This window comes from Canis lupus, chromosome 5, assembly GCF_003254725.2.
Source record: "Canis lupus dingo isolate Sandy chromosome 5, ASM325472v2, whole genome shotgun sequence".
Classification (NCBI taxonomy): Eukaryota; Metazoa; Chordata; class Mammalia; order Carnivora; family Canidae; genus Canis; species Canis lupus.
Window position 1 is genome coordinate 76,753,537 of NC_064247.1, and position 11,595 is coordinate 76,765,131.

The 11,595-nt window shown below is 55.0% G+C and overlaps 1 protein-coding gene across 8 annotated transcripts; it reads left to right on the forward strand.

Annotated features, from left to right (window-relative positions):
- Nucleotides 1–42: 42 nt before the first annotated feature.
- IL34 (interleukin 34) lies at nucleotides 43–11,409 on the forward strand. 8 transcript variants are annotated; one of them, XM_025426798.3, is made up of 6 exons: nucleotides 43–185; nucleotides 6,444–6,577; nucleotides 7,523–7,600; nucleotides 7,882–8,064; nucleotides 10,410–10,545; nucleotides 10,784–11,409. In XM_025426798.3, exons 1-6 carry the CDS (start codon nucleotides 158–160, stop codon nucleotides 10,954–10,956), a joined length of 732 nt encoding a protein of 243 aa, XP_025282583.1. In that variant the 5' UTR covers nucleotides 43–157; the 3' UTR covers nucleotides 10,957–11,409. The 8 variants fall into 8 exon arrangements, with proteins under 8 accessions (XP_025282583.1, XP_025282585.1, XP_048965583.1 ...); XM_025426800.3 differs by having other exon boundaries at nucleotides 7,882–8,043; XM_049109626.1 differs by having other exon boundaries at nucleotides 7,885–8,064.
- Nucleotides 11,410–11,595: the final 186 nt, after the last annotated feature.

Here is an 11,595-nt window from a genome sequence, read left to right on the forward strand (position 1 = left end):
CTGCCCCCTGCCGGGCTGCTCTTCTGTAGCCAGCCTTTCCCCAGCTTTGGGCCACCTTTGCTGACCTGAGGCCATGTAGGCCCTGCCTGGGTCTTTGTGGATAGACACACACGGCTGGGGACACTGCCTCTGCTCTCTGGGGACACAGCGCACCACCATGCCCCGGGGAATCGCCTGGCTGCACTGTGAGTACTGGGGGTGTCTGTGGAGACGGCCAGGGGGAGGCCTTGGCCCAGAGCTGGGCTCTGCCGTAACCATGGCAACCAGGCCATTCCTGCTGGTGACAAGTTGAGATGCTTCCCAGCCTAATAGCCTGGGGACTCCCATGGCCGCCCTCTGCCCTGCCTCTGGGCGACCCCAGCTCAGACCGGCGTGCTGGATACGAGGTCTAGGCTGGGTGGGCATGGTCATGGGAGGTCAGGGGGATGGGGCAGGCACTGGGGGCAAGTGGTAGCACCACCCTCTCAGACCCCTTGCTGCTGGGGTGTACTGGGTGGGGGGCGGAGGTGCAGAGAGGATTTCTGGCCTCCCTGGGTGTGGTCAGCTGGGGGCGGGAGCTTGTGAAAGTGGGCCTCGTGACACGTGGGGCAAGTGCCGCCAGGTGCTGGAGAAGGCAGCCTGTTCCCGCTGCCCCTCCCTCCATAATAGAACAAAATTAAAAGAAAGAGAACAGTGTTGTTGGTAAAAAGAAAAATAAGTTGAAATGAGGACAGAAAGCATCTAGAAGCCTCTCAAGCCTGCTGGTGGGAGGCCAGACCAAGATCCCTTCAGACTCCAAGATTCAATTGAATTGACTCAAATTCAACACATTTTTCTGGTGCCTCCCACATGCCCACTGGAGAGTTACTGCCATGGCAACAAGGACCTGGGCTAGCTCACGCCCCTCTCTGTGATGCCTGGCATGGAGTTAGGCGCTAGGACCTGTGTGCCTAATGGACAAGGTCCGCGGTTGGATCCTGCAAGGGATCCAGCCTGGCCCTTGAAGAGGGATACTGCAAAGGGTCAGGGCATTCAGAACACACAGAAGGACCAAGACCCAGTGTTCTGGAAGCTTCCAGTCACCAGAAGCCAGAGGAGCAGCATGGATGAGGTGCCACTTGAAATAGTTTCAGAGGTGGGCAGTGTTCACACAGGTAGATGTGGGAAGGTGAGGATGTGTCCCAGGTAGAGGGAACAGCATGAGCAAAGGTTCAGCAGTGAGACCGTGAGAGGCCACACTATAGTCGGTTTGGGCTCCGATGGTGGAGGCCTTGAATGTCAGTTCATGAGACAGCAGGGAGCCCTGGAAGGTTCAAGATCCGGGGATGGGCTTTTGCCTGGGAGTTACTCTGCTTTAGGAAATCAGTCCGTGGTATTTGCTGGCCCTGCTGTCGCAACCTTCTGGGCAGGAAGAGATGAAGGTCTGTTCCGGAGATGGACGTGGGAATGGAAGGCATGGTGGAGGCTGATTGCAGGCCTTGGCAAGGATCGGCTGTGGGGTGGGAGGCAGGGAGGGGTGTAGATGAGGGGCGTGTGGATGGGCTGGGTGCGGAAAGGGATGGGCTGCCGTAACAACTTGCCACAGCTCGGTTACTTAAAACAGTGGCAATTTATTCTGTCCCAGGTCTGGAGGCCAGAGGTCTAAAACTAAGGTGTGGGCAGGGCCAGTCTCCTCTGAAGCTCTAGGGGAGGCTCCTTTCTGCCTCTTTCTGCTTCTGGTGGCACCTGGCATTCCATGGTTTGTGGTGGCGTCACTCCAGTCTGTGTCCATCTCCTCCTGGCCCTTCCCTCTCTGTGTCCTCCCCTCTTCTTATGAGGACACTGGTCACTGGATTCAGAGTGGGCCTTAATTTTACCTGCAAAGACCCCATTTCTAAATAAGGTCACATCTGGAGATCTGGGTGAGCAAGGAGTTCTGGGGGGGGGGGGATGCTGTTCAACCCTCTCCTCAGGTTCAGATTTTGTCGCTGCAGGTGGGGTTGGTAGACAAGTCCCATTTGTCCCTGCACAAGGGGCTGTCCCTCGGGAGAGCACAGCCCCTCCCCTTCCAGCCAGAGACTCCGGAAGGGATCTCCTTTCTCACTTGCTCTTTCTTCAGCCTCCTCTTCTGTCTTGGGGGTGTCTTCCTTCTGGAGGACGAGGGGGCAAGACTGGCCCCCTTCCAGAGTTGGGGGTTGCACTGGCTATGGGACCCTCTGGGGTGCAGAGCACTGTGAGGCTATGGCCATGCTGGCCCTGGGTAGTTACCGGTTTGCTGACCTGTTTCTCGGGGTGGAGGCAGCAGAAGAGGGGCTTAAATTTGGAGATGGTGGTCATTCTGCAGATCTAAAGGAAGTCTGGGTCTGGGGGAAGGCAAAGCGTCCACGGACAAAGTTTCTGGCACAGCCCATGCATGCCAGGCTGGCACGTGGTGGCTTTCTATGACTTGTTCCCTGCTAGGGGCCCACAGTTGTTGGGCCCCAAAGACCCAGACCAGGATCTGGGTAATGGCAGTGAGGGTTAGATTTCAGGGGTTGACTAGGCAGCCATGGTGACTGCCCCATAGGAAGGAGGGCCAAGTGCAGACAGAGATACTGATTTTTATTTTTTATTTTATTTAGTTTTTACAAAAGATTTTATTTATTCATGAGAGACACAGAGAGAGGCAGAGACATAGGCAGAGGGAGAAGCAGGCTCCCTGTGGGGAGCCTGATATGCAACTTGATCCCAGGACCCTGGGACCACACCCTGAGCTGAAGGCAGACGCTTAAACACTGAGTCACCCAGGCATCCCAGAGTTACTGATTTTTAAAGACAAGATGCAAAGCTAGATTTTTATGTGAAATCTCTGAACCAGCTGTGGCCCACAGTTTGCAACTGTCTCTGGAGATCAAGGGCTCTGTGAGTATCAAAGGAAGGTCTCCAGACAGGCGGCAGCAGCACCTGGGAACTTGGTAAAAATACAAATTCTCTGGGCCCACCCCAGACTTATTGAATCAGTCTGGGCCTTAACCAGCTTTCCAGAAGATTCAGATGCATGTTTCTGATTCCTTGTTCAAGATGAACCCCCAAAGTGCTCAGTACACAAGACCATGTTGTGGTTAACTGCATTACGGATTCACGTAACAGGGGCCAAGTTGTCTGGTCAAGGAGCAAGTTGAACAGATGGTGCTAGAGACAGAGATTGTGGGGGCTGGTTCAGGCAGGGGAGCGCCTGCTGGGGGGTGGTAAGGAGTCTTGGTGAGACCTTGAAAGAGGTCTGCCATTTGAGAGGAAACCCGGGGAGGGGGGCAAAATGTGAGCAAAAACCTCGAACGGGGAGTGATCTTGACCTGCAGGGGTGCCAAGCTGAGGGCCTCAGTGATTTACAGACAAGATAGAAAGCCGGCAGAAAACACTGGGACGGTTTGTGTTTATCTGTTCTTTTGTCCAAATACCAGGACAAGCACTTGGGAGGAGACAGAGGAAGCGCAAGATGAGTTGCAAATTTGCAACCTTGAAAATATATGGCTGGCGGACTTCTGTGAGAAGGGCTGGTAGGCTGCAGCCGTCTTGGGCACAGGGCTTGTGTCCACCTAGGGAGCTCCTGGTGAGGACCCAGCCAGAGCACAGGCCTGGCAGCAGGGCTGCAGGTGGAGAGGCGGCAAGGAGCAGGCCTGGCGCAGTGAGGGATTAAGAACAAAAGTCTCCCTAAATTCCAGGGAGGTAAATGGAGAAAGTACAGTCATTCCTACTCATGACCAGGTAGGGGACAAGGATGACAGCTTGCCTGGCTATTTCGGGGAGGAAAGAAAAGGAAAAAAGAAAAGAAAACAAATGATTGCTTTTGACTATAGCAATAATATAGATATTGATTATATTGATTGTAGAATATAAAGTATGTCCTAAAGGGGCACCTGGGTGGCTCAGTGGGTTGGGCGTCTGCCTTCAACTCAGGTCATGATCCTGAGGTCCTCGGATGGAGCCCCATGCCAGGCTCCCTGCTCGGTGGGGAGCAGGTTCCTCTCTCTGCCCCTCCCCTCACTCGTGCTCTCTCTCTCAAATAAAATCTTAAAAAAAAAAGTCCTACAAAATATAAAGAATATAAATGTCTCCCATAGAGATTTGGTACATTTCCCTCTAGCACACTTGCACTGCATTTCTCACGCACACACAGATGTACGTAATCCACGTCGTGCTGTACACCCAGAGGAGGGATGTTGAGTCATGCTTTTTTTTAAAAAAAAATTATTTATTTATTCATTCAGAGACACAGAGGCAGAGACACAGGCAGAGGGAGAAGCAGGCTCCATGTAGGGAACCCGATGTGGGACTCGATCCCAGGTCTCCAGGATCACACCCTGGGCTGCAGGTGGCGCTAAACCGCTGTGCCACCGGGGCCACCCAAGTCATGCTTTTTAAGACTTTACTAGGCATGGGCAGGCCGGGTGGCTCAGCGGTTTAGGGATCGAGTCCCACATCGGGCTCCCTGCATGGAGCCTGCTTCTCCCTCTGCTTGTGTCTCTGCCTCCCTCTCTGTGTGTCTCTCATGAATAAATAAGTAAAATCTTAAAAAAAAAAAAAGACTTTACTAGGCATGTCGTGAGTACTTTTCCTGTCACATAATCATATCATAAACATTCTTTGACAATGTGGTTTGTATTGGCTTCAGTCATCAATGAACATCGGGGCCATTTACAGATTCTCACTATTATTAAAGAGAATAATACTGCCACGGCACTCTTTGTCCACACAAATCTTTTGGTGATGACTCTCTTGTTTTCCTTCAGGTTTGCCCTTGAAATGAATTTAATGGGTCAAAAGATGCGAAGAAGTTTTTTAATTTTTTAAAAAAAGTCTGAGGGATCCCTGGGTGGCGCAGCGGTTTGGCGCCTGCCTTTGGCCCAGGGCGCGATCCTGGAGACCCGGGATCGAATCCCACGTCAGGCTCCCGGTGCATGGAGCCTGCTTCTCCCTCTGCCTGTGTCTCTGCCTCTCTCTCTCTCTCTCTCTCTGTGACTATCCTAAATAAATAAATTAAAAAAAAAAAAAAAAAAGTCTGAGAGAGGGATCCCTGGGTGGCGCAGCGGTTTGGTGCCTGCCTTTGGCCCAGGTCGCGATCCTGGAGACCCGGGATCGAATCCCACGTCGGGCTCCCGGTGCATGGAGCCTGCTTCTCCCTCTGCCTGTGTCTCTACCTCTCTCTCTCTCTCTCTCTCTCTCTCTGTGACTATCATTAAAAAAAAAAAAAAAAGTCTGAGAGAGTGAGGCAGAGAGGGACAGAGGGAAAGTCCCAACCAGACTCCCTGATGAGAATGGAGCCCAATGCTGGGCTCACTCTCCCAACCCTGAGGTCAGGAACTGAACTGAAGCCAAGAGTCAGATGCTTAACCCCCTGCACTAACCAGATGGGTCAAAGGATGAGAATTTTTAAGGCTTAATGGGTCAAAAGGTTTGGACATTAAGTTCACTAATAATAAAAATTTCCAGATTGCTTTCCAGGATAAGAGCACCTGCCTCACTCCTTTGCCAGAACCAAGTGTTAGGAAAAAGAAAAAGAACCCCCCCCCCTCCGCAACAACTTTCCATTTTGATACGTGAAACATGGCATCTGATTGTTTTATTTATTTATGTTTAATTTTTTTTATCTGATTGTTTTAATATTATTTCTTTACCTCTATTGGTGAGTTTGATTTTTTGGATACGTTTCCTGCCCATCTATGTTTTCTTTCTGCTCTGATCAGTTGGACCGTTGTTCAGAATTTTTCTAAGTGTGTTGGGTTCCGGGCAATCACAAAAGCTGTTTTTAAAGCCCCGGTGCCCCCCAGCGGTGAAGGCTGGTAATGCCTGGGAGGCGGAGCCCGTTGGCAGGCAGGCAGGCAGGCAGGCAGGCAGGCAGGCAGGGCCCGGATCCCCAGGATGAGGATGAGCACTTCGTCAGGGCTGTGGTGATTTGTGCCTCTGAGAGGGATGCCAAGATCCGTTACATCAGGGAGGATAATGGTTCCCAACAGTCACCTGTAGAGCTGGAACGAGCATCCCTATCTTCTGAACTCCCAGATGAAAACGCAGAGCCAGGCTTTGAGGACGCTCCCGCCCCAGATGCGGTGGGGGCTGAGGCTGCCCCGGGCAGGGGGCAGGGGGCTGTGCCTCCCCCTCGGGTGCGAGTGTGGGGAGGGGGAGACGGGACGCTAACCTCGGGGTGGGACTGCTGGGGTGCTGGGCCGGCTGGGGCCAGGGGCGGGCAGGACGGCTCCTGCTCACCTGGCCTTGCAGGCTCTGAGCCTGGAGCCAGGGCAAGCACCGGTGGTGGCGGGAAGGTGGCGGGAAGGTGGCGGGAGGGTGGCGGGAGGGTGGCGGGAGGGTGGCGGGAAGGCCTCCGTGGGGCTCTGCGCCTCGGCCTCCCATGGGGCGCGGGAAAGGGAGCGCACACGCACAGCTTTGCACACGCGGGGGCACGTGAAGTGGCGGGGTGCTCATGTGTTCCTCTTGCGCACGGTCCGCAGATCTCGGGCTCCTCCTTGGCATGGCCTTGGGGAACCAGGGTTTGGAGATGTGGCCCTTGACCCAGAACGAGGAGTGTGCCGTCACCGGCTTCCTGCGCGACAAGCTGCAGTACAGGAACCGCCTTCAGTACATGGTAACGGTGCAGGCGGCGCCCTGTTCCCCTTCCCGGGCCCTGGGCTCTCAGGGCGCAGGCCTTGGGCGCCCCTCCTCCGTCGCCTCGGCCCTGAGCCCCCTGGCCCCTTTCTCCTCCTTTCCCACCGTACACGCCCGTGTACCTGGCCCCCAACACACTGTCCCCTCCCCTGCCAGCCAACCCGGAGGCCTCCACCCCTGCTGCTTGGTCTGACCTTTGACCCTACCTCCACAGGGCACTCACCCCACATTGCATGAATGGGTTCCGGGAAGCCTTGGGGGAACTCCAGGAGCTTATTAGCAGAGCAGATAAGGACCTAGAAATTGGAACGCGCACCTCTGTGCAGGGTAGAGGAGCCCGGGGCCCTGAGGCTCTGGCAGCCTGCCTGTCTTCTTTTTTCTTTTCTTTTCTTTTCTTTCTTTTTCTTTCCTTTCTTTTCTTTTCTTTCTTCTTTCTTTCTTTTTCCTTTCCTTTCCCTTCCTTCCTTCCTTCCTCTTTCCTTCCTTCTTCTCAGCTTTACTGAGATGTAATTCATATACCATACTATTCACCTGTTTATGTGTATAGCTCAGTGGTTTTTAGTATATTGGCAGATCTCTGCAACCAGCACCGTAATAAGTTCAGAGTAATCTTACTTAAAATAGTCTTCCTCACCTCCAACGAATATACTTCTTTTAGGGTAGTAGGTCCCTCAAATACTTCTTGGCCTGAAGTTTCCGCCATCATAGGAACTCCATGTTTGGCCTCAGCCTGGGTCCCAGGGGAAAGAGAGTTGTCATTGTCCTGGCAGGGAGCCGAGTGCATATTCTCTATGGAAGGCCACCTCTACCATCAAAGGGCTGGTCCTTGGTCTTCTCCTCCTACATCAAGTTGTCTGGGAGTTGGGGGGACCTGTCTGAGCCATTGCTGACTCTGACCTCATGGTTTGTTCTTGTACTTCCCCAGAAACACTACTTCCCCATCAACTACAGAGTCAGCGTGCCTTATGAGGGGGTGCTCAGAATGGCCAACATCACCAGGCTGGTGAGAATCCTGTCCTGGGCTAGGGACCTCTGCCTCCTGGGACACCCCACGGACCCAGCCCAAGGCACACTGGCCTCGCCAGTCCTGTTGCCAGGGGCCTTTCCCAGCTCTGCAAGCAAGCCTGCCCTTGGTGTCGGCCCAGGGGTGCTCCATGCCCACAGTGGATGCCTGTGGTCTGCTCTTGTTGTGGGGACAAGTTGGGTGGGGGTGGTCAGGGTGGTGGCAGGAAGGGCCCAGAGCCCCGTGTCTGTGGGCTTTAATGATTTCTCCTGTCCCCACAGCAGAGGGCCCGAGTCAGCCAGCAGGAGCTGCGCTATCTGTGGGTCTGGGTGAGCCTCAGTGCTACTGAGTCGGTGCAGGAAGTACTGCTTGAGGGCCACCCATCCTGGAAGTACCTGGAGGACGTACATACGCTGCTGCTGGATGTGCAGCAGAGCCTCACGGTGAGCTGTGCAGAGGTGCAGGTGGGCAGGTTGTGTTTGCGTGTTTGTGTGGTGGCTGAGGATTGTTGAGGGAAGAGGAAAACACATAGAAAGTTTCAGCATGTCCCGAAGGGAGAGAGAAATGAGAGGAAGAGATGGCCAGTGCCCAGTGGGCGGCCTGGGCTGGAGGACTCCTGCCCTTCAGGAGCCTCAGGATGTTCCAGGCTCTGTCTCTTGCTCTGTGATCCTGGGCAAGTCACTGAAGCCAGCCAAAGGAACTCTAAAAGTTCCTTTCGGGGGAGAGGGGAGGAGGCAGGAATAGGTGGAGTGATGAAAACAGGAGGTTTTTAGGGTAATGAAGCTTTTCTGTAGACACCGTAAATGGAGGATACATGACATCATGCCTTTGTCGAAGTCCATAGCACGTACACCACCAAGAGTGAGCCCTAATGTAAACTATGGACTTCAAATAATAACAATAATGATAATAAGGTTCCTGAAGTTTGCCTGCCCAGCAGGGTTGATCTGAGGCCTCAGGGATGTGTCCTCTGAAAAGCCTGCAGAGTCAGGTCACAAGATCAGTGTGAGCCCATGCAGGCCACGTGCATTCTGCAGGACACCCCCCCCCACCCCGGTTTTGCCCTACTCCCCGATGCTAGCCATCCTCAGGAGCCTGCCCCGGGGAGCTGTGAGCTGTGGAGGGGACCAGGGTTTAGGAGCTCACCGCTGCTGGGAGTTCTGGGGACGCTTTGGTTTGGGCAGAGGCTTAGAGGCCCACTGGTCTCCTTCATGGCTCTTGTGCCCGTGGGCCATGTGAGCTGGATCTGACCTCGACCGACAGGTTTGTATCCTTGGTTTTCCTCGAGAGAGCCTGACCCTGAGTTCTTGAGAGCTGTCCACGAGGTTGTGAGTGGGCTGAGGCCTGCCCCCCACCATGCCCCCCCAGACTGTTCAGATTTAACCAGCGTTAAGTCTGTCTTCTTTCTCATGGAGTTAATGGCCTGTGACTCGCTCCAAATACGCCCAGTGTCTGGTGGGGAGTGGGCCATGGGGACAGACCCCTCCTTCCTCCCACCACACTCGCTTCTCTTTCCAAGCCTTTGTAGACTGGCTTTTCAGGATTGCTGTGACAAATTGCCAGTAACTGGTGGCATGAAACAATTGAAATTCTTCTGCCCCAGGCCTGGAGGACAGACACCCGCACTCAGGATATCAGCAAGGCCATGCTCTCTTGGAAGGCTCTAGGGAGGAAAGGCCCATCCTGCCTCTTCCAGCTTCTGTTGGCTCTACTGTTGTTGGCTTGTGGCCACGTCACTCCAGCCTCTGCTTCCACCCTCACACGGCCTTTCCCTCTTGTGTCCTCTTACAAGGACACCAGTCATTGGAGTAGGGCCCAACCCTAAATTCAAATTGATCTCATCTGGAGATGCGTAAGGACATCTGCAAATATGTTTCCTAATGGGGTCCTATTCACAGGTACTAGGGTTGGACACAGCTTTTTTGAAGGGGGATCAGGGTCACACAATTCAACCCAGTACATTACCTTAGGGAAGGTCTTGCCCTGGCTCAGGCCCCACATTTCCTTCCTATGCCATATCTCTTGCAACAGCTCTGGCCCCCTGCTCGGTCCCCCACTGTGCCTGCCTGCTCCCCTGTGGTGCTCCCTGTAAGTACCACGGAGAGACGCACCTTGAGCTTGGCGCCTGAGACTGGCCCGGCCTGTGTGCCTTGTACCTACGTGTCCTCACGATACGACCCTCAGGAGGGTCCTTGGATCTTGCTCCTTGCAGGCAGTGGAGACCTTTGAATCTTGAAGGACAGTCTCCCCGGGCCAGGACTCCCTGTGTGGTGCTGGTGGCAGGGCCTGGGCTAGAACAGCAAAGATGCCCCCTACTTCCCTATGTCCTCGCCTGCTCCCTGCAATCATTTTTCCTAAGATGGAAATAGAGGAGCCTCTGTGTTGGGCTTGGGTGAGGGGCATCAAGGGGGGACCCTCTGGGAACCATGTGTGGCGCAGTGGTTTAGCACCTGCCTTTGGCCCAGGGCGCGATCCTGGAGACCCGGGATCGAGTCCCACGTTGGGCTCCCGGTGAATGGAGCCTGCTTCTCCCTCTGCCTATGTCTCTGCCTCTCTGTGTGACTATCATAAATAAATAAAAATTAAAAAAAAAAAAAGGTGGGGGGAACCCTCTCAGGAAGGTTGGCGCCTGCAGGCAGGAGACAAATTACCCTCCTGGTCACAGGAAGTCCCCTTCCTCCCTGGTTTGTGCAGCTCCAAGCAGGGCAGCCTCCAGGGTTCTCCTGGGATGTGGCCCTGTCTCTTCACTGGTGTTGAGGGGCGGGGGTGCTGGTGATGCCCCAGGTCCTGATGGTCTCCTCCCTTCCAGGATGTGGAGGTCGGCCCCAAGGTGGAAGCGGTAGTGTCACTCCTGAGTGCCCCGAGGCTGAGCCTGAAGCTGGTGCGACCCAAAGCCCTCCTGGACAACTGCTTCCGGGTCATGGAACTGCTGTACTGTTCTTGCTGTAAGGAGCGAGCGGATGGGGCTGGGGCAGGACACCGGCCTTCTGAGCCTGGATCACTGAGCAGAGCCAGGACCCTCCTGGGCACGCAGCTCCCCAGGGCTCTAGGGCATTTCTGAAAGCCAAGATGGGCCCTGGGTATAGGAGCACGAACAACGTGGCTTGGTCTGGGGACGAGGGGGGCTGCTGACCACTCCTGCAGCCTTTTTTTTTTTTTTTTTTTCTCTCCTGTCCCCTGCAGGTAAACAGAGTTCTGTCCTAAACTGGCAGGACTGTGAGGTGCCGAGCCCTCAGCACCACAGCCCAGAGCCCTCATCGCAGTGCGTGGCTGCCCAGCTGTACCCCCTGTCCCAGTCGCCGCCTATCTCCCTGCCCCGCTCCCCACGGTCCAAGCCTGGAGCCCCAGCTCCGTGAAGTGCTGAGGGTGCAGGCAGAGGCCTGTTGCCCCTGGTGGCCAGTGGGGCGATCTGTGTGGGGCAGCTCGAGGTGCTCCCGCGGTTCAGTTGAGCCGGAGACTTGTCTGGGCGGTGGTGGGGAGCCCTCTCTTGGGGGAGGAACCCTCAGGAGAGTGTTTTTCCTTTGAGGGGGGTTCGGTGCCTAAGAAGGGCCCAGTCTCCCATTCGGTAGCTCACGTGGTCTCACCTGGAGCGGCAGGGGTCTGGGGGCACCTGAAGGTGCGCAGAGCTCTCTACGCCTTCCTGCGCCGCCCGGAGGTGGTGCTGAGCTGCGTGTCTCGGGTGGCCGCAGAGGCAAGACTGTGCCGGGTGGGCGGGGGCGAGACGGGAGAGGGCAGCGCCACACACCACATCTTGCCACAGTGGATGCTCTTCCAGTTTCTATTTTCTATTAAACACTTGCTTGGTTTGGTTTGGTTTGGTTTGGTTTGCATCCGCGAAGGTGAACCGCAGCGGGCTGAGAGCCCAGTCAGCTCCAGCTGGCCCAATGGTAGGACCCAGGAGACCTGGGGCCCGGGTCTGAAGAGTTGGATTTGGAATGGGTGAAGCCTTAGCCTGGGGGCCTAGAAATGGTGTTTGAGGGACTTGCTCCCAGACC